Genomic DNA, 23287 nt, shown 5'->3' on the forward strand with positions numbered 1-23287 from the left:
ATGAGCCAGGGACTCAATGGCCTCAGGCAACCGTGCCACAGCCCCCACGAACTCGGTGTGGCGACGATCCGAGTCCGCGGACATTTGATCAAGGAGGCGCACCTCCTGGGCGAGGACCGTCTCCGGACTGGAGGCCGGACTCTCCCTCTGGGGAGAAGGCCGCCGAGCTGGCCGACCCTTCCTGCGTGGCTGGACGCCACTGGGCCCAGCAACTGCACTCCCCTGCAACACTTCCCCCCTCTGGGGAGAAGGCCGCCGAGCTGTCCGACCCTTCCCGCGTGGCAGGATGCCACTGGGCACAGGAGCTACACTCCCCTGCAACACTTCCCCCTGGCTCTCCTCCAGGCAAGACGTGTCCCCTCCATTGCCATCCCCTGGCGCGGATGAGGGTTCCCCCGATGTGCCGCCTTCCTCTTGCTCCTCCTCGTCCTCCTCTTCCGAGGGACTGACACTCGCAGCTTCAGGGACCTCCTCCTCACCAGCTGAAAGCAGGAAGGCACAAGAGTAGCTTTAGAGTGAGGACAGGGCGTCAGCGAGGGAGGCATGAGTGGTGGCATTATGCGCATTGGTCGGACAGTGGCAAAGGATGTAGATCTGAAGCGCAAGGGGAACGAGAGAGGTCCAAACGGTCATGTCCTTACCATTGGGGCCCAGCACAGGGTCGGCATCTCCAATTGCAATGGGGCCAATCACCCGGGCACCCATGAGTCGACCCACGCGCTCCTCCAGGTCACTGAGCTCCTGGAACTGGGCACGGCCTCCCCCGGTGACAGTCCGGCTCTTCAGATTCTCGGCCAGCTTGGCCTGCAAGAGAAAGGACGGCTTCTAAGTACAGTGTGGTGCCCTGTTGTTGTGTGCACTGCCTCCCATGGTGGAATAGCTTGGCCAGTGTGGTGCCCTGTTGTTGTGTGCACTGCCTCCCATGGTCGAATAGCTTGGCCAGTGTGTAAAGTGCAGAAAGTGCTATTGATGTTCATGCCAGTGCCATAGCTGCTGGAGGAGGGCTGACCATTAGGCCTTTGAGGTCCCTTTGCCCATAATGTGAGGTGCACATGCAAGGATGAGGAGGACACTGGAAAGGGTACTCACCCTGACCAACCGAGTGAGGTCGTTAAACTTTTTCCGGCATTGGTCACCAGTTCTGGGGACATCGCTGTTGGCTGTGACCCTCTGGCCGATTTCCCTCCAGGCTCTCCTGTACAGCCTCTTGGGAGCCTTCTTGCCACTGTCCGGGAACAAGATATCTCTTCTCCTCTCCAAAGCCCTAACCAGCACCTTTAAATCATGGGCAGAGAAGCGCTGCGCTCGCTCACGGGCCCTCTGCATCCTTGCTGGCGCTATTTCTCTCCAGCAGCAGTGTTTAGGCCTAGCTGGAGGGCTGCAGTATCCAGGGCGTGGCAGCAGACCAAGTCGACCCTTCCCCCTTTAAGAGCTGGCCGGCGCCAGGGTGTCTGCTGTCAATCAAAACATGACCGCACCTGCGCTGCGCCCGGCCTCGGCGGTATCAGTCTGCACCGCCGGCTTAGCGCCTAAAGATAGGGGTGCAACGCCAGTTTTAGCGCTCGAGCAAACTCCTTGGCCAAAGCTACTGAATATCGGCGAAGTGGCCTCCACTTTCCGGCGGGCGCAAACTTTAGCGCCCGCCCGACTTTACCGCCCCAAAAGTGGCTATACTGAATTTCTAGGCCCCAGTGTTATTTGGACAACATCCTGGTCACGGGCGAAAATGACAGTGATCACCTTGCCAACCTGGAGCAGGTGCTCACTAGATTGCAGGAATATGGGCTCCGAGCTAACCGCCCCAAATGCGAGTTTTTTAGAAAACAGATCTCGTATTGTGGCCACGTTATCGATAAAGAGGGGTTGCATAAGTCCCCAGAGAAGATTGAGGCAGTAGTCAAGGCTCCAGCACCGGAAAATGTGTCACAACTGAGGTCGTTCCTCGGGCTGGTAAACTACTACCATAAGTTCTTGCCAAATTTGTCTACAATACTACACCCACTGAACACCCTACTGCAAACTGGGGTGCCATGGAAGTGGAGTGACGAATGTAGACGAGCTTTCCAGAAGAGCAAAACACTAATCACATCGAAACAGGTATTGGCCCATTACAACCCGGCATTACCAATTCGGTTGGCATGTGATGCGTCACCCTACGGCATTGGAGCAGTGCTGTCGCACAAATTCTCGGACGGCTCAGAGAGGCCAATAGCCTTTGCGTCACGATCACTAACCTCAGCCGAGCGTAACTACGCCCAGATTGACAGGGAGGCCCTCAGCCTAGTGTGGGGAGTGAAAAAGTTCAATCACTATCTGCACGGGCAGAAATTCACCTTGCTGACTGATCACCAGCCTCTTATCTCCATTTTTAATCCGAAGAAGGGCGTTCCGGTGATGACTGCGCAATGACTACAAAGATGGTCACTTTTTCTAGGGGCACACCACTATGAGATTGAATATAAGGGCACGAAACAGCATGGAAATGCTGATGGGCTATCACGCCTGCCACTGCCTACTGCGGAGGAAGCACCAGCAGTGGATCCTGTCGAAATATTCCATTCGACTACAGTTGAATACCTACCGGTAACTAACGCTTGTATCGAAAAGGAAACCCGAAATGACCCGACAGTGTCTCGGGTATATGATTTGACGGTGAAGGGATGGCCAGCACATGGCAACTCACTGTTGCCAGCATTCTCGACAAGGAGAGAACAGCTGTCAGTGTGCCAGGGGACCTTGATGTGTGGATCCCGAGTGGTAATTCCACCCAAGTTAAGGGATAGAGTGCTCAATGAGCTTCATGAGGGTCATCTGGGAGGGGTAAAAATGAAAAGCCTAGCTTATGTGTGGTGGCCGGGAATCGATAAACAAATCGAGGACCTGACCAAGAGCTGCTCAGGATGCCAGAGAGTCCAAAATGCACCACCACAGGCCCCTCTACACCCATGGGAGTGGCCCTCATCTCCATGGCAACGGGTGCATATTGATTTTACTGGTCCATTCATGGACTCAATGTTTTTAATAGCCGTGGATGCGCACTCGAAATGGCCTGAGGTCATCAAAATGTCCTCCACCACCACGGAGAAAACTATTGCAGTCCTACGGACCATTTTTGCCAGGAATGGCTTGCCAGAACAGATTTGCTCCGACAACGGACCACAGTTTGTGTCCCCGAAGAGTTCCGGAGGTTCTTGAAAAAGAATGGGGTAAAGCATTACACATCCGCCCCGTATCATCCAGCCACAAATGGATTGGCTGAGAGGTTCGTACAAACCTTTAAGAAGGCAATAAAGGCTATGTACAATGACAACATTCCGCTGCAGCACAAGGTGGACAATTTCCTGTTCGCCTACCGGAATGCGACACATGCAGTCACCAACCAGGCCCCAGCCATGATGTTCTTTAACCGAAGGTTAAGATCTCGCCTGGATTTGCTCAGACCAAACGTACGAAGAGATGTTGAGAGTAAGCAATTCCAGCACATCCATGAGAAGCCAACAAGGAGCTTCAATGTAGAGCAACCAGTCTTGGCCCGCGACTACCGAACAGAGAAATGGCAGCCAGGAACGATATGCACACGGCAGGGCCCACTAATGTACACAGTGGACGTTGGGGAGAGCATCGTGAGACGCCATGCTGACCAGATCCTAGAGTCACAGGAACAAGTCAACCCCATGCCTCGCCCATACGTACCTGGTGATGAACCTGACGTACAGATCGCATCTACCCCAGAAACAGTAGCATCGGAGGCTGATGAACCAACCGACGACAGGGGGCCAGAATCGCCTCCGCACCAAGAGCGAGACACTCGGGAAAGGCGCTATCCAGAAAGGATCAGGAAGCCTCCCCAAAGACTGAATATATAAATAGACTATTTTCAGCTAATGTTGCATGTTAAAAGTGTTAATTGTAATTAGTTTGATATTTAATTGTTAAATGAGTGTTATGGTACTGTTAATCTAAAAGGAGAGGAATTGTAATGTATATACCTTTAAGGGGGGAACTACTTTGTACAGCTCATGTATACTGTAGTACCGGCAGTGACCACACCTGTATATAGCACTGAGTAGTAATCTGTACAGGCAGTTCCACTGTGAGCCACGTTGAATAAACACCTGTTGTACCGTTTCTCCTGCAGTCTGTGTCTTATTATACCCAGACACAACAATAGGCACCTTTTTTATATTGTTATGGGCCAACATTATTTGTGCATTAATTTCTTTTGCACAGCAATAAGTTGACTAAATGCTTTCTACTATTTACTTATATAAATGAGAATGTTGTTTGGTAGTTTGATTTGGATTTTATTAAATGACTGTGTTGGTATTTGATTGGTGACAGCTCCTGGCCTTGGTGGGGGTACGGAAGGCAATGGAATGCATCTTCTCCAGAAATGACCTAAGCTGGCTTGATGATGCAATGCCTGAGAAAGAGAGCAAAGAAGTGGAAGAAAAGAAGGCAGAGACAGAGATTTCAAGCAGTGATAGTGAAGATGTGAGTATCTTTCCATTTTGTCTTAATGCAGAAATGTAACAAATGTGAAACTTGAGATCTTTGCAGCCATCTAGTGGCAGTTTAATCCCTCTCATTCTGTAAACAGGTGGTGATTGAATTGAGTGATGATTTCCTTTCAACACATGTATTTTAGTATTACTTCTTCTAAGTAGTACCGAGCACTAGATTAGAACCCAATTTAAATAATGGTTCTTCTCTAATGGTCTGAGTACAGTTGAGCCATGAGCTGCATCCGGAACTGACAACACACTAACTGTAGTACAAATACGACAATTTAAAAGCATCTTGTACCACAGTATCATGTAAATACCCTCTCCCCCAAAAAACATAACAGTTCTAACTACTTGCAAAACAACCATGTCAACACCTGAATCATTTGTAGAAGTAAATATATTAGATATAAAATGGCCCTACATTATTCCAGAACTTAAAAGGAAAGTTGAAAATTTTGTCGTAAATTCACAAGTAAAATCTCTTTGCTAAATGCTCTGAATGACATACTTATGTGATGTGAAAAACTCCAGGCTTTAACACTGTAATTGTGTTCAATAGTGCAGAGGCACTGCTACTGTTGTTCTACAGGCAGTTTGTTCAGGGAAGATGACACAACTGTCGTCATCTTGTGCTCCCAAGCTGTGCTGGAAAACTTTGTGCAGAGTTTTAACTCCTGTGAAAAACATGTATTGTTTTTATAAGACAAAATTCTGTGGAAAGTTTTACATTCCAGCTGTAGAGGTTTTTAGTACACTTACCTGTAGGATAACATGACATTCATTTGCAACATAAGCCCCGAATTTAACTTGGGGTACATTCGGGGTGGGACATGAAGGAAACCCCGACGAACATCTGAGCTTGAGGACCGGGTTATTTTATTTCCCAGGCCTCATTTACATTTCTCTGTACTCTATCCCGCCTGAAGCCAGCCGGAATTACTTAAGAACCAGCAGCAGGAAATCGGGCGGGATGCTGACACCGCCAAGGAACGATCCCTCCAAGGTAAGTGTGGCGGGGGAGGGGGGGGGCGTCCAAGCCAGTGGAGGCAGGGGAAGAGGGCAGGGAATGCCTGGGGAGAGGAGGCCCAAAGTTTCCTTTTTGGACACTCCTGCTCCTCAAGGAATCTTAATAAAATGTAATTACCTGGGCCTCTGCTGGCCCGATGGCCAGAACTGACGAAAGGCCATCAACCTGAAACGTTAACTCTGTTTCTCTCTTCACAGATGCTGCCTGACCTGCTGAGTATCTCCAGCATTTTCTGTTTTTATTTCAGATTTCCAGCATCAGCAGTATTTTCTTTTTGTATTAGTGCAATTCCACAATTGAGCTCAGGCTAAAGTGCTACTGCCTCTTGCGTTTGACACTCACTGATGCCAGATTTTATTTCACAGCATGTTACTGGGAAATAGCACACCCTGTATTAGATAATTTTATAGTATAACCTCAGTCATTCTTGTCAAGGCTCACTCATTTGGCTACAAGTGAAACCTATTTGATACCTCTCTAAAAAAATTAAAATAAACACAGCTTCATGTGTTTAAATAGGTTTGCAATCTGTCTCACTCTGTTTGATTATATATCTAACTCCCAACATATTCTCAAAGTTAACAGCTTTGGCTTTAGCAAGAGGAGCTACATACCTAGTGAGTGCAAAGAGCAGCCAGGCAGCTCAGTTTCACAAAGTCAGTTTGACTGCATTCAGCTTGCAGCCAACTCAGTCACATGCAGACATCAACCAGCCAAGTCACATACAATCAGTACAGCTACATATAACCAACAATCACATGCAGTCAGTCCAATCACAGACTGAGCCAACCCAGTTGCATACAACCTGTCCTGCTACGCACAGCCAGTCCAGTCAAACACACTTGACCGAGTCACACACAACCAATAAAGTGCAGACAGCAGATGGTCCAGTTGCATGTAGTTTTAGACAGCAGCCAGCCCACTTGCACCCAGACACAAATACAAATAGATGCTTTAAGTTCAGTCACATGCAATCTCAACAGCCAATCTTTTCACACATATGGAATTGCCAGCCTGGTCAAGTCCAGAGAGCAGCCAGTCTGCCAGTACACTTCACACCTAATCTGAGCTGTCTTTTGTCTCCACTGTCCTATTACCATCTCGTCTGGTTTTGAATACCTCTTAATGTCTCTTTACTTCTTTTGTTCTATCGCAGCCTTGCCTTCGATCTATTTCATTTCCTTTCCAGTTTTGAAAAAGGGTTTCGACCCGAAACGTCAACTCTAATTTCTCTCCACGGATGTTGCCTGGCCTTCTGAGTTTTTCCAGCATTTTCTGTTGTTATTTCGGATTTCCAGCATCTGCAGTATTTTGCTATCGTACTGACAGACAGCTTGGTTAGATCCACATAGATAGCAGCCCAAACAGACAGCAGCCAACCACAGAGAGCGCAAGTTTCCTACCTTCCTCCATGACTGAGGTGACTTTCAGGACTAAGTCAATTTAGACCACATCATATACATTACTCTCTATTTTTCTGTTGTCCTTAAAATCTTTTATGTGATAATAAAAGTTTAAGTAACATATGAAGAGCTAGTTTGCAAAGGGATCCTTAAAAATGTGTCAAACAAATATAATTCAACTTATGGACATGATTCATTTTATAATTCACAGAATCACAGAAACCCCACAGTGCAGATAGAGGCCATTTCGGCCCATCGAGCCTGCACTGACACATATCCCACCCGATCCCCGTAACCCCTATACCAACACATATCCCACCCTATCCCTGTAACCCCACGTATTTAATCCCCCCTAACACTAAGGGTCAATTTATCATGGCCAATCAACCTAACCCGCACATCTTTGGACTGTGGGAGGAAACCGGAGCACCCGGAGGAAACCCACGCAAACACGGGGAGAATGTGCAAACTCCACACAGACAGTCACCCGAGGCCGGATTCGAACCCGGGTCCCTGGCGCTGTGAGGCAACAGTGCTAACCACTATGCCACCGTGCTGCGGTGTAGGTTTGATTTATGTAACTCAATCATAACTCTGCTCAGGAAGTTGAACCCAGAGATTAGTTGACAACCTTTAACTCCAAATGTCGTATCTTTTATTTAATTTACTGTATCTCATTTGTAATTTATAAGTTTAAAAAAAATACATGAAGTATGCCCTTAATCAGTAAAACAAGACTAGTGCTAAAATACTCAACTCCACCAGAGAACAGAGCAACATTTTCTTTTAAAGGTACAACATTGTTTTAAATCTAGTCCCACAAAATCTTTCTCCAATTTTGCCAAGCGACCTACTTTTCTAAAATCATCTTGGGCTGCAAGAGCAGCCCTATGCTCCTATTTTGTAAAACTAGCCACCTCCTTAAACCATGGCTTTCAATATGAAATGCGAAGAGTGCATGGAAATTTTTTGTCTCTAAGACCAAGACCATCTGTGCAGCTCACTCTGCTTCTTTCTCCCTTTTCTCTTCCCTCCATCCAAGGACTCATCCCAGTCTTCCAACCATTCTAGCCCAAACCCCTCATCATTTTCCAGTTTCTTCCTCATCTGCCCCCATTCTCCCTAAACCACCTGCTCGCTTGATCCTCTCCCCAGTCCACTCCTGATCACTCAACTACCACTCCTGGCCCCATATTAGCTGACTTTGTTGACGGTTTCCTTTCCATAGGCACCAGCCCTCACCTCTTCATTAACTCATCCATTCTCTCTAATCATTGTCCCGCCTCTAATCTCCCTTCTGTAAGGTCGTAGAGAGTGTTGTCGCCTCCCACCTCCATGCCGATCTCTCCAGAAATTTCCTGTACAAATTCTGCCCATGCCACACCACTGAGACTGCCTTGGCCTAGGTCATCAATGATATCCTCTGTGACATAAATCACAGTGTGCTATCCCTTATCCTCCTCAATCTTTTTGTAGTATTCAACATGGTTAATCATGCTGTCCTCATAGAAACATAGAAGATAGGAGCAGGAGGAGGCCATTTGGCCCCTCGAGCCTGCTCCGCCATTCAATGCGATCATGGCTGATCATCCAAATTCAGTACCCTGTCCATGCTTTCTCCCCATATCCCTTGATCCCTTTAGCCTTAAGAAATATATCCAACTCCTTCTTGAATATATTTAATGAATTGGTCTCTACTGCCTTCTGTGGTAGAGAATTCCACAGGTTCACCACTCTCTGGGTGAAGAAATTCTGTCCTAAATGGCTTACCCCTTATCCTTAGACTGTGACCCCTGGTTCTGGACTCCCCGACCATCGGGAACATCCTTCCTGCATCTAGTCTGTCCAGTCCTGTCAGAATTTTATAAGTTTCAATGAGATCCCCTCTCATTCTTCTAAACTCCAGTGAGTATAAGCCCAATCGACCCAATCTCTCCTCATACGTCATTCCTGCCATCCCAGGTATCAGCCTGGTGAATCTTCGCTGAACTCCTTCCATGGCAAGAACATCCTTCCTCAGATAAGGCGACCAAAACTGCACACAATACTCAAGATGTGGTCTCACCAAGACATCCTTGTTCCTGTACTCAAACCCTCTCGCTACGAAGGCCAACATACCATTTGCCTTCTTAACCGCCTGTTGCACCTGCATGCTTACCTTCAGCGACTGGTGCACAAGGACACCCAGGTCTCGTTGCACTTCCCCTTCTCCCAATCTATTGCCATTCAGATAATAATCTGCCTTCCTGTTTTTGCCACCAAAGTGGATAACCTCACATTTATCCACGTTATATTGCATCTGCCATGCTTCTGCCCAATCACCCAACCTGTCCAAATCGCACTGGAGTTTCTCGGCATCCTCCTCACAGCACACACGCCCACCCAGCTTTGTGTCGTCTGCAAACTTGGAGATATTACATCTAGTTCCCTTGTCTAGATCATTAATATATATTGTGAATAGCTGGGGTCCAAGGACTGATCCCTGCGGTACCCCACTAGTCACTGCCTGCCACTCAGAAAAAGACCCGTTTATTCCAACTCTTTGCTTTCTGTCTGCCAACCAGTTCTCTATCCAAGTCAATACCTTGCCCCCAATCCCATGTGCCTTAACTTTACACGCTAATCTCTTATGCGGGACTTTATCGAAAGCCTTCTGAAAGTCCAAATACACCACATCCACTGGTTCTCCCTTATCTATTTTACCAGTTACATCCTCAAAAAATTCCAGTAGATTAGTCAAGCACGATTTACCTTTTGTAAATCCATGTTGACTTTGTCCGATCCTGTCACTGTTTTCCAAGTGCTCTGCTGTTACATCTTTTATAATGGACTCTAGCATTTTCCTCACTACCGATGTAAGGCTTACCGGTCTGTAATTCCCCGTTTTCTCTCTACCAGCTTTTTTGAATAGTGGGGTAACATTAGCTACCCTCCAATCCATGGGTACTGTTCCAGATTCCATCGAATGTTGGAAGATGACCAGCAATGCATCTACTATTTCTAGGGCCACTTCCTTAAGTACCGTAGGATGTAGATTATCAGGCACTGGGGATTTATCGGCCTTCAATCCCGTCAATTTCCCTAACACCATTTCCCTACAAATACTAATTTCTTTCAGTTCCTCCCTTTCATCAGACCCTATGTTCCCCGACATCTCTGGGAGGTTATTTGTGTCCTCCTTTGTGAAGACAGAACCAAAATATGTATTTAATTGGTCTGACATTTCTTTGTTCCCCATTATAAATTCCCCTGATTCTGACTGCAAGGGACCTATGCTTGACTTCACCAATCTTTTTCTCTTCACATATCTATAAAAGCTTTTACAGTCAGTTTTTATTTTCCCTACAAGCTTACTCTCATATTCTATTTTCCCCATCTTAATTCATTCCTTTGTCCTCCTTTGTTGAATCCTAAACTGCTCCCAATCCTCAGGTTTACTGCTTTTTCTGGCCAATTTATATGTCGTCTCCTTGGATCTTATGCTATCCCTAATTTCCCTTGTTAGCCACGGTTGAGTCACCTTTTTTGTTTTATTTTTATGCCAAACTGGGATGACAAATTCTGTAGTTCATCCATGCAGTTTTTGAATGTTTGCCATTGCCTATGCACCGTCAACCCTTTGAGTGACATTCCCCAATCAATCCTACCCAACTCACGCCTCAGACCATCGTAGTTTCCTTTATTTAAATCCAATACCTCTCCTCTATTGTCCACTCCTACCAATGTACAACCAGTGAATCTCTAATATTGATATCTCTCCTCCTATGCACTGTCACCCCAGGACTCCCCCAAGGATGTATCCTTATCCATTTATTTTTCTTCATCTGTCTGCTGTCCTTTAATGACTTCATTCACAGACATGGGATCAGTCTCCATAAATATGCTGATGATACACAGCTGTATCGTTCTATTACTTCTCTTAACTCCATAATCATTTTGGGGCTGTCAGACTGCCTGCTTGACATCAAGACTTGGCTCAGTTAAAATTTCCTTCAGCTTAACATTGGGAAGATTGAAGCCATAGGTTTTTCATATTTGCCATAAACTCTGCTCCCTTGATATTGACTCCATTCCCCTCCTTGGCGCAGTCAGTGTCCTGTTGGGTCCCAAGCTGAGCTTCAAACTCCAAATTCTCCCCATCACCGAGACCATTTATTTCCACCTTTCCAACATTGCCTGCCTCCATCACTCCTTCAGCTCCTTTACTGTTTTTTTCACTTCCAGACTCAATATGGGTCTTGCTGGCCTTCCTTTAACCACGCTCCATAAACTCCAACTTGTCCAAAATGCAGCTGCCTGCATCCTGCACTGTATTAAGCTCTACTTGTTCATCACTCCTGTCCTCACTGACTCTCAATGGCTTCACATTCCACAACACATTCATTTTAAAATTCTCATTTTCAAATCCCTCTATGGCCTCATTGCACCCTACCTCTGCAACCTCCTCCAGACTTACTCTCCCACCCATGCCCATATATCTTGCAATAAAGAGAAAGAGTGGTTGACTTGCTCTCAGGACTTTCCGTATGTCAGTGTGAGCCAGACATGATGAGTCACCCAACAATGTCATGGTGATGACACTAATTCATCCTTCCTCTGTGGGAGGCACCTAGCCTTTGCTAAGTACCTCACTATAGCCATGCAGCTGAGATCAAGAATTTAGCAACATAGAGGCATCAGCCCTAATTTCCTCTTAAACAGATGTAAAGATTCTTCCATTTGTACTTTTATCGTAATGTGTGGCTCAAAACTGAGACAGGTTTAGTTAAACATTTGTACTGGGGCTCTCACAATAATGAAGTGAGTAAATGCACTGCCTGGTGTAATGAAAAGACAAACGCCCAGGAGGATCCCAGGTCCGACCCCTGGTCTGTGTTGCATTAGTTGATCTCAGCTAGGGGACAATGGGCCACTAAAACTAGATTCAGTGTCCCTCAGCAATGGAGGGAAAATGAGCCAGTGTTACAGCTCCTAATTGTTATTCCTGATCCCATTTGAAAAGTGTCCAAGCAAGGGCTTGGCTGTGGCGCCCCCATGGTTGCAAAGCCTACTGAAATTGTATAAACTTGCCCATGAAGGCTGGTAACTTGGGAGAGATTCCAATGAGCTCCTGAAGCCTATGGAACTGTGCTCCAGCATAAGTCAGTGCCTTCAGAAGAGGAGAATAAATAGAGAAAAACTCTACTGCAGCGAAGGAATTAATATTCTGTATGAATTACATCAACAGTTCTAAACAGCTGAAATTGTGGTTAAAAATTGAACTTATATTTTGTGAATTATTTTCTCTCTCTAGTCTGAATACATGTACCTACAAAAACGTCCTGATATAAATATCTCTGTGAATTGAAAGAATAAATGGTAAGTCAATGGTATCACCATACTTGGTTCATCACCAGCTGTGTGTTTTGTGCAGATAACTTTTTGACTTTTCTTATGCAGTCCCTCGGAACCAAGGATGACTTCACTTTTTGACTGTGAAATTATGTGCAACAATAAAAAAAAATAATGATATGAAATAACACAAAAACATTTCCTGAAGTAAATGTATGTCAGAAGTAAAACATAATTGGGACTCTGCTGTATGTCATGGTACCTTTTAAACTAGTGTATTTATTAACAAAAATATTCAGGTTTAAAAATCTGTCAAAATATATCTTATTTTATTTGCATATAAGTTACTTTATGTGTGCCTTTTTATTATTATTTATATATATATTAGGATAAAAATTCCAGTAATGCCATTGCGCCACCATAAGTTTACGGGTCAGAACTTCTGCCTGCTGGTTTCACACAAATTTTGAAGATGGAGCCATTTAAACAATGGGGCCTGCAGCTGTAGCGGCACAACAGAAGTACATGTGAGCATCAGCTCCAAGAGGGCGAGCCAGAGGCCTGGATCAGGCCAAACAAAAAGGATAATCTTCTGTTTTTCATGGAGCAATTATGGCAATTCAACTTGTACCAATGACAATCGATCCTTGCTGGATCAGTTATCGTTTGCCTTTACAACTTCAGTCCACACTTTAGACCCACAATGGGATATATCTCTGCTCTCAGAGGCCATAGTCAGACCCCATCTGGAGTACTGTGTTCAGTTTTGGACACTGTACCTCAGGAAAGATACATTGTTCTTGTAGAGGATTCATAACATTTCAGATCAGCTTGCATAAACTTGGTTTGTATTCTCTTGAGTTTAGAAGGTTGAGGGGGTAATCTAATCAAGGTGTTTAAAATGATAAAGGGATTCAATAGGGTTGATACAGAGAAGCTATTTCCTCTGGTGGGGGAATCCAGAACAAGGAGGCATAATCTTAAAATTAGAGCTAAGCCAGTTAGGAGTGAAATCAGGAAGCATTTTTCACACAAATGTTTGTGGAAATCTGGAACTCTCTCCCACAAAAGACTGTGGCTGCTGGGTCAATTAAAATTTTCAAGACTGAGAGCGCTAGATTTTTGTTTGGTAAGGGTATTAAGGGATATGGAGCAAAGGCAGGTAAATGGAGTTGAGGTACAGATAAGTCATGATCTACTAGAATAGTGGAACAGGCTCAAGGGGCTGCATGGACTACTTCTGTTCTTTGGCCATTAATTAATTAAACAAAATAATTAATAATTGGTGCCATTCAAATACTTCATGTAAAATGTTAAAATACCAGCCTGTTTTTATCCTCAATTTCATCACTTTCTAAAATATTTATGCTGTTGCAATTCTAACATGTTAGCCTCACGCTGCCATATTCTACATGAAATGTTCCTAATCTTTGTCAAGCCATCAGGAGGCGGCCTAGAACAAAGATCAGGCTTTTACAGAGAGAAAATAAAATCAGAAGCAAGTCACCCCACTGGTGTAACACAACTTATAAAGGCTGCTTCATGAGCCACTGGCAGGGTCATGGGACCAAGTGGCTGCACTGTACTGCAATGCCAGGCACTAGCTTCCTACCTCCTATCTTCATGTTTGTGGTGTGTATGTATGTATATCCTGCTCCACTCTAACTTACATCTGCCTATCACCCCATCCTTTCTGACCTACATTGGCTCCCTGTCACCTAACACATTGAATTTTAAATCCTTGTCCTCAACTTTGAATCTCTTCATGGCCTCACCCCACCCTACCTCTGCAGCCTCTTCCAGCTTTATATCCCCTCCTGCACCCTACAGTCCTTCTGTATGCTCAGCTGCACACTCTGGAACTCCCTTCCTAAATGCCTCCAAATCTCTACTTCTCTTCCCACCTTTAAAAGACTTAGATTCATAGAGTTATACAGCACATAAAGAGGCCCTTCGGCCCATCGTGTCTGTGCCGGCCATCAAGCCCTGTCTATTCTAATCCCATTTTCCAGCACCTGGTCCATAGCCTTGTATGCTATGGCATTTCAAGTGCTCATCTAAATGCTTCTTGAATGTTGTGAGGGTTCCTGCCTCTACCACCCTTTCAGGCAGTGAGTTCCAGATTCCAACCACCCGCTGGGTGAAAAAGTTTTTCCTCAAATCCCCTCTAAACCTCCTGCCCCTTACCTTGAAACTATGCCTCCTGGTTATTGACCCCTCTACTAAGGGGAAACGTTCCTTTCTATCTACCCTATCTATGCCCCTCATAATTTTGTACACCTCAATCAGGTCCCCCCTCAGCCTTCTCTGCTCTAAGGAAAATAACCCCAGCCTGTCCAGTCTCTCTTCATAGCTGAAGCGCTCCAGCCCAGGTAACATCCTGGTGAATCTCCTCTGCACCCTCTCTAATGCAATCACATCCCTCCTATAGTGTGGTGACCAGAACTGCACACAGTATTCCAGCTGTGGCCTAACTAACGTTTTGTACAGCTCCATCATAACCTCCCTGCTTTTATATTCTAAGCCTCGGCTAATGAAGGCAGGTATCCCATATGCCTTTTTAACCACCTTATCTGCTTGTCCTGCTGCCTTCAAGGATCTATGTACATGCACACCAAGGTCCCTCTGATCCTCTGTCCTTCCTAGGATCCTACTATTTATTGTGTATTCCCTTGCCTTGTTTGTCCTCCCAAAATGCATCACCTCACACTTTTCAGGGTTAAATCCCATTTGCCACTGTTCTGCCCATCTGACCAACCCATCTATATTGTCCTGTAGCCTGAGGCTTCCCTCCTCGCTATTTACCACTCCACCAATTTTCGTGTCATCTGCGAACTTACTGATCATACCTCCTACATTCATATCTAAATCATTAATGTACACTACAAACAGCAAAGGACCCAGCACCGATCCCTGCGGTACACCACTGGACACAGCCTTCCAGTCACAAAAACAACCTTCGACCATCACCCTCTGCCTCCTGCCACTAAGCCAATTTTGGATCCAATATGCCAAATTGCCCTGGATCCCATGGGCTCTTACCTTCTTGACCAGTCTTCCATGTGGGACTTTGTCAAAAGCCTTACTGAAATCCATGTAGACTACATCAACTGCACTACCCTCATTCACACACCTAGTCACCCCCCTCGAAAAATTCAATCAAATTGGTCAGACATGATCTCCCCTGACAAAGCTATGCTGATTATCCCTGATTAATCCCTGCCTCTCCAAGTGGAGACTAATTCTGTCCCTCAGAATTTTTTCCAATAATTTCCCTACCACTGGCCTGTAATTCCCCGGTTTATCCCTACTACCCTTCTTGAATAATGGTACTACGTTAGCTGTTCGCCAGTCCTCTAGCACCTCCCCTGTGGCCAGAGAGGTTCTGAAAATTTGTGTCAGAGCCCCTGCAATCTCCTCCCTTGCCTCATGCAGCAGCCTGGGATACATCCCGTCAGGGCCTGGGGATTTATCCACTTTTAAGCCCGCTAAAACCGTTAGTACCTCTTCCTTCTCAATACTAATTTGTTCAAGTATATCACAATCCCCCTGTCTGATTTCTATGCCTACATCACCCTTCTCCATAGTGAACACAGATGCAAAATATTCATTTAAAACCTCACCTACATCTTCCGGCTCTACACACAGATTGCCTCTTCTTAAAACTCATTGGCCTAGAAATTCAGTAGCGCCCCGTTTGGGGCGCCAGCCTCGCCAGGGTGCTAAAAGTAGCGCCCTGGAAGCAGTCACGGCCGCCCGCCAGAAATTCAGTTTGCGTGCCCCAGAGGGAAGCGCAGCGCTACTGGAGGTGCCCCGCATCCCTCATGGGGCGCTGCAGTTGAATATCGCTGCGCAACGTGCCAGAGCGCCACAAGCTGCAGCACGGCACGCTGCGGTACTGCAGGCCTTCCTCCCCTTCTTAAAGGGGAGGGGCCTTGTGCAGCGCGATCGAGGATCGCGAGTGCCGGCAAAAGAATCCGGCACCGAGGAGAAGTGCCGGGCTCTTGGAACGCAGCCGGCACTCTGCGGGGGGTGGGGGGGGCTCAGGAGGCCGGGGACGGCAGCGCGGAGAGGTGCTGGCAGGCGGCCAGCAAAAAAAATGGCCGCCCCACACCGCTCCTTTAATTAGCGCCTCTACCGCTGCAGGTAGGCCCCCCTGAACTGGTCGCAAATAGCGTCCGGCGTTAAAGCAGGGGGCGCATCGAAATTTCGCGAGCGGGGCGCTGCACACACCGATGACGTCATCGGTAGCGGCGCAGCGCTAACGGCTAGCACCGCCATTAGCGTCCCGCTAAATTTAGCGGGAGGCGTGGCCAGTGGCATCTGACCCACTTAGCGCCCTCTTAAGGCGCTAACGGGTGGCGCAGCCCACTGAATTTCTAGGCCATTATTTTGACAAGCTTTGGTCACCTTTCCTAACTCATCTACAATGGCTCAGTATCTGTTGCTTTTTGGTGTTCCTTCTTTAAATTCTTAGAACATTTTGCTGCAATAGAGTTACTATAATAAATGCAAGATGTTGTGCAGTGTGAGCAAGGGAAACAATAATGTGACATAAATGGAAACTATTGGGTATATTTTCCTCCAGTCACTGATGTGAGTGAAAAAAGTCAGTGGCCTAGAAATTCACTTGGGCGCGGGCAGCTTGCTCGCGCCCAAAAGTTAGCGCTGGGCGGGGAGGCATTAGCGCATGCCGTATATTCGTCTTCTGCGCCCCAATTCGGAAGCGGGCGCTATACCAGGGTGTGCCCGCCTCCGTTTGGGGCGCTGCAACTGAATATCGGCGCGCTAGTTGCCGCAGCGCCACCCGATGCGGTGCGGCAGGCTGCGGTACTGCAGGCCTCCTCCTCTTAAGGGGGAGGTGCCTGCAACGGCCGGAGCCCCGATCGCGAGTGCCGGCAAAAGAGCCCGGCACAACGGAGAAGTGCCGGGCTCCACGGAAACCAGCCGGCAATGCCGCGGGGGGGGGGGGTGGAGGAGGCCGGGAAGGAGGTGCGGGCAGGCGGCCGCTGAAAAAGCGGCCGGCCGCACCTTCAGCTTTAAAGCGCCCCACTATGGCAGCAGGACGGCCCCGTTTTCTGTTCGCTGTTTGCGCCCGCTTCGGAGGAGGCGGGCGCAAATAAATATGGGGATCGGCGTGGTTTCGGGGCGTTACGGGCCACCGCGCACACCGATGACGTCATCGGTCCCGGCGCAGCGCTAACGGCTACCGCCGCCAATACCGCTGCACTCAATTTCCGCGCTACCACCCCGCCGGCGCAAAAGACCTCTTTAGGCACTAAGTGGGCGCAAGGCCCACTGAATTTCTAGGCCAGTATGTGTGAGAAATGGGTTTCAGATGGGGCGAGGAAGGAATTGTACAGTTGATGCATTGGATTATGGGCTGGGAGACTTAATCTTAGTCCCAGTATCAGCTGATATCTGTATTTATGCTTCCTTTAGTCAGCGGGCCATTGATATTTGTGAGGGCTACAGGCAAAGTACTGGGCAGAGGAAAGATAAGTCTGGCAGTAGGAAAATTGAAAGGAGTTCCACAAGGGCTTGCATTTCAGCACTCCTACTAATAAACTAGAGAACAGTAGCAGGTGGAGGCTCTGCAGTTATTGGTGTGTGTGACTGAAGGCCACAAAGGGAGAAAATGAAAATAATGGAAAAACTACTATTTTCAATGTGGGTGGACTGAGGGAACTGTGCTTGTATGCTCTTGTCCACCTGTTGTCAGATCCAATTTGCCGTGTAACCGATGGAACAGAGATAGATGTGATTGGTTCATTGTCACTTAAGTCATTGTACCTGATTTGAGAAGCAGAGGCAGGGCAGCCTGGGTTAAGGGCAATATTGAAATCAATTTTAAAACAAAATGTTAAAAAAGCCTTTGTGAAGGTAAATTAATAATTTAATTTATTTCTAAATTATACCAAATATTTATGAAATAACACTTCTTTTAAGAGAGTGAAAAAATTAAGGCTCCCAATTTTATAGGGAGCTCCACCAGTCTCCTGTCCTGAGTTTGGCAGAACTGGCAAGGGCCCAGTTGTGCCGGGTCTCTGCCGATTCTGGGATTTTCTGGTAGGCCTTGTAAGTCTTGTTCCAACATTTAATGGGAAGATGGTAAGTGGAACTGCAACAGGTGGTTGCTTAGCCACTGGTCTCAATTTTGCCTTTTCACCAATTGTTGACTAGCAGACTGTTGTTGTGATGTACAGGCAAAGTAGAGAAACTTCCAATGCTAATAAGTCTTTACCTGACCTTGGGATCCATTTAGACCACTTCCCCATGGGACCTGAGCTGTGGCCTTAAAAGGGACAGCCCAGGTTAGCAGTTAAACATTGCTACGATGTTCCAGGCACCAGACTACTGCCATTGGAGATCAGCTAGTATCTATATTCTCCAAAATTATTTTATGTATCCATACTGTATTTTTGTGTCAATTTAATATGTGAATATACAGCGTAGAGTAAACTTTGCCAGCAAGGTCTCACACGCAGCCAGCATATATCAGAAAATTACAGGCAATGTGGCTCTGATTTTTTTTGATATTGCCAGCAGTGCAGGGCCTCACAAATTTTACCCTTGTATGTATAATTCTAATGTTACAGCATGGCTTGTATGTATAATTCTAATGTTACAGCATGGCTTGTATGTATAATTCTAATGTTACAGCATGGCTTGTATGTATAATTCTAATGTTACAACATGGCTTGTATGTATAATTCTAATGCTACAGCATGGCTCACTTCCTCTTCTATGCTATATTTTTCCCTCCCGCTCTAAAATGTAACTTCTCTGAAAGTTAACTGATGATAAAATGCCAACAATGTACTGCTATGTTCAATTCACGGAAATCCAGATTAACTGCTGCTGACCATTTGTCATAATTTTTCATGCCTTAGCTATTATTTATTTGTATTTTGACAGGACAATACCCTGTTCAGAGTAATGGCCACAGTGGAAGACAGACTTGAAATGTTGATATCTAATGTTGGAAGCAGGCGCTGGAAGAAGTAAAAGGGGATTATTCTGGTTTGATAATGGAAACTAACTTTGCATTACACTGTGCAAAAAAGTTACTTTTCATTGCTTTTTTGAATTGAAAAGGAACCTTGGACAAGTTCATCTGCATCCTTAATCATTTAATGTCATTGTTTTTAATCTGTGGTATCTTCAGCTGGTAATGTCTACCCTTGTATTGAAACATTTAGATTTTTACATTGGACTAAATCACATACAATGAAAAGTTACAGACGTGAAGCAGCTTTACTTGCATCCTTGTTTACAGGCCATTTCAGTTACAAGGGAACCTCTAGAGTTTTATTGAGCAAGAAAAAGCATGACTTCAGTGAGAAATTTTTAATGATTATTTGAAAATTTTAAATTTACATATAACCTTTCATAGTTGAAAACTAGAAAAAAAGGTTTGAGGAATTTAAAAAATATGTTCATGGCCCATCTCTTCAAATGGAGAAATTTGTGTATCTTTTATTTTTAAGTTTATTGGGACTATTAACTTTTGCCTTTCGAGCACCAGATCTGACCAGCATGGAAATACAGCAATGCCGAGTATATTAAAGCACATTAAAAAAATTTAGTCCTAGTAAGAGGCGTTCGCTGCTGGCCCCGTACGCTCCTCACAAGGATTTCACAATCCCTGTGTTGAGAACTTTGGGTTTTCCGACCTTCAATTCAATGGAACTTGATGGGAGTCCCCTTGTTCAAACTGCTGTGATGTCAACAGGCTGTCTAAGCAGCCAATCAAAAGGCAGAATTCTCACAGCTAACAAGGAAGCGAGTAAGCTCTTAAAATTCTAACTTTTGAAAATAGTTTTAGAGAGCAAAAGAAAGATTGGGGTTCTCACATGGGGAAATGGCAAACCTGAAATAATGATGGACAAACTTTAAAAAAAATTTTTGAAAAGTTTCTTAAAAATTTTATTTTTTATTAAAATGGACAAATTTCATACTGCATAAAATTAGTTTTCCAGGCTTTTAACATTTGTTTAGTAGTAATAATACTATAAAACCCCAGTTACATCTAATCCCTTTGGGTCTAACTTTTAGTGGAGAATTGAACAGCGCACTTGCTGCAGAAGAGCCAAAGTTTTGGTCAGTTTCAATGATTTGACTGATTACACAGATTGCCGGCTCTGTGGGAGGGGACACAGTGCAACCTGTTTCGGAACTGTCAATGACTGACTGCAACTTCGGGACTTCCGCATCATGCGCCAAATCCCGAAGTTGTGGTCAGTTTTCAAAGGCGGACCATTCCGACCGCAAATTTTGGGCAGAGTAGGTGACCTGATGGAGGTCTTCAAGATTATGAAGGGTTATAATAAAATAAATAGCAATATGTTGTTTCCAATAATATGGTAACGGGGCACAAATTTAAGATAATCACAAAATAATTGATGTGGTGGTTAGAAAAAAATTCTTTACATGGTGGGTGGGTAGAATGTGGAATTCTCTGCCACAACTGGTTGGTGCAGCAGAGTTTGTAAATTATTTTTAAAGGAATTAAATTGTGTTTTTTGAAAAGGAAAAATATTAAAGTGTATGTGGGGAGCAAGCATAAATGTAGGATCGGGCTGGGTGGCTCATTTGGAGAAAAACACCAGCGTTGACTTGATGGACTTTATGGCTTGTTTCTGTGTTGTAACATCCTGTGATTCTATGTACAGTGTGTAATGCCATATTAGCCTATTGTATTTCACTCGTGGACTTTTAGGAATCAGAATCCTCTCGCAGGACAGAAAGCATACCTTTCCCTGCAGTGAAATATCTAAGTTGAATTTTAAGCACATTTATGGATTTGTTGGTTAAGAATCTTTTGTTAGCTATATTATTGATACTTATTTAAGAGTCTCTGTGAAATTGTTCATGTTTTTTTTAATTGTTTGGCACGTATCAATGAATCACGGTTGTTTACGTCTACATTTGTGTATAGATTTTCAGTTTGATTAACCTAAATATTGAGTTACGTGTGTGTCAGCAGAATCATTAACTTTAATTTATAGTGGTCAACTCCTGAGTTACTGTCAGTCGCTCAAACAAAGTGCTTCTATTGCAAGGCATGAGAAAGCAGAGATGGTAGGTCAGTTCAGTCCTTATGTGGACCTATGTGACTGGGTGAAGTACATGGACTGAGTGCCTTTTTTCTTGTTCCTGATTTACATTCTTGATTTAATAAAATGTTAATAAAAACACCTATTATTAATTTGTTTCTATGCTTTGGTTGCAGCTCTGATATGCTTAATTTGTTGGGACCAAATCTGGTATTAAAAAGTAATCACATAACACAACTTTATAGAAGTACTTATTTTAAGCAGATATCTTGTGAGGCATTTTTTCCTTTTTAAAAAAAATATCCATTTTGTCATTTTTTTTCTTATTTTCTCCTTTTCCCATTCTGTCAGTGGTTCTGTAACTGAAAACTTGGAGGGGAACATCCTGCATATTGGAAACTTTACCAACAGCAGAATGACATGCAGAAGCTGCTATGCTGTATAGGTTAACGTGTTCATCTGTTGGAATTAGAGATAATTTTGGAACACTAGAAGTGGGTTGGTGAAGCAACTATTAACCTTTAACTGCAGGGCAGATTCATCCAACTAAGTGAGCCACATTGCAGTTTCTGCACGATTAAGGGCCCTGTAGATCTGTCATCTGTAAGTCCTATTGAGAGTTGGTACTAAGTCTTCTCTAAATCCAGCAACAATACAGTATAATTGAAGTTTAACCTATGGAGGCTACCATAATTTTTTCAGATAGGAATGGGATAAATAGGAGGTTTGGGGAAATCTGATTGCCATCAATTTAAGTTAACTGAATATCCCATGCTAAAGAAACTGGCATGGCTGATAGCAGTCTTGCATACTCACCCTTCAAAACAACCTAGCACTGATAAGAAGTATTGCACAGTTTCATAAATTACCACTACAAGATAAAATAAATCATCAGCCCTACCTGAACATGCCTTATTCCTTTTGACATGCCAGCAACAGTTCCTATTGTTGCTCAAAAATCCATGTAATAGATGACACAAAGATGGTAATAGCGATAAATGGGTGAAATATGTGCTTATTCTTTCTATTTTGTGGTCTGCTGTGTATTCTATTTAAATCTTCTCACCTTGTGAAAATGTGCCTGTGATTTTGTGCCCCCCTTCTGGTAGTAGTATCATAGGTCATGGTGGAGGGATCAGAACTACAATAAAATAAAGCATTTTTATCTAAAATTTAGCTTGTTATGAGATTCTATATTTCTTTCTTGGTACATGTTACAAATTTCAGGTCTGCTCTATGTATTTTCTTGAGTTCAGCATCACTGATCCCTCCTGTAAGCAGATCCCACATTCCTTATGAGGATTTATCTTTACTACCCAATATCTAGTCATATGACCTGAGGCACAACAATCCTTTACAATATGAACTGGATACTGTCAGTCGTAGCTCAGTTGGTAGCACTCTCGCCTCTGAGTCAGAAGGTTGTGGGTTCAAGTTCCACTTCACAGACTTGAGCAGAAAATCTAGGCTGACAATCCAGTGCAGTACTGAGGGAGTGCTGTCTTTCGGATGAGATGTTAAATCGAGGCCCCGTCTGCTCTCTCAGGTGGACATGATAGATCCGATGGCATTATTTCGAAGAAGAGCAGGGGAGTTATCCCTGGTATCCTGGCTAATATTTATCCCTCAAACAATGTCACGAAAAAAACATTATCTGGTCATTATCACATTGCTGTTTGTGGAAGCCTGCTGTGCACAAATTGGCTGCCACATTTCCTACATTACAACAGTGACAACACTTCATTGGCTGTGCACAAATTGGTACCGTATTTCTTACATTACAACAGTGATTTACACTTCAAAAGTACTTAATTGGCTGTAAAACGCTTTAGGAAGTCATGAAAGGCACTGCATAAATACAATAATTTTTTTCTTACCTGGACTGTGTGGTAAACCACTGTTTGTATTCCACTGTGTACATGCCTGTACATGTCTCGGCTGACTCCTCCCACGAGTCCA

General features: G+C 44.8%; 1 protein-coding gene across 1 annotated transcript in view; it reads left to right on the forward strand.

Annotated features, from left to right (window-relative positions):
- The window catches only part of LOC147114005 (electrogenic sodium bicarbonate cotransporter 1-like), a 200146-nt gene extending 177301 nt beyond the window's left edge, over positions 1 to 22845 (forward strand). The window contains exons 20-22 of the mRNA XM_085996180.1: positions 4342 to 4494; positions 12232 to 12296; positions 19188 to 22845. Coding sequence (XP_085852306.1) covers positions 4342 to 4494; positions 12232 to 12285 — 207 coding nt within the window. The 3' untranslated portion in view covers positions 12286 to 12296; positions 19188 to 22845. The remainder of the gene's footprint in view (positions 1 to 4341; positions 4495 to 12231; positions 12297 to 19187) is intronic.
- The last annotated feature ends 442 nt before the right edge of the window (positions 22846 to 23287 follow it).

Source organism: Somniosus microcephalus, chromosome 8, assembly GCF_052327205.1.
Source record: "Somniosus microcephalus isolate GS21.2 chromosome 8, FLI_Smic_1.0, whole genome shotgun sequence".
NCBI lineage: Eukaryota > Metazoa > Chordata > Chondrichthyes > Squaliformes > Somniosidae > Somniosus > Somniosus microcephalus.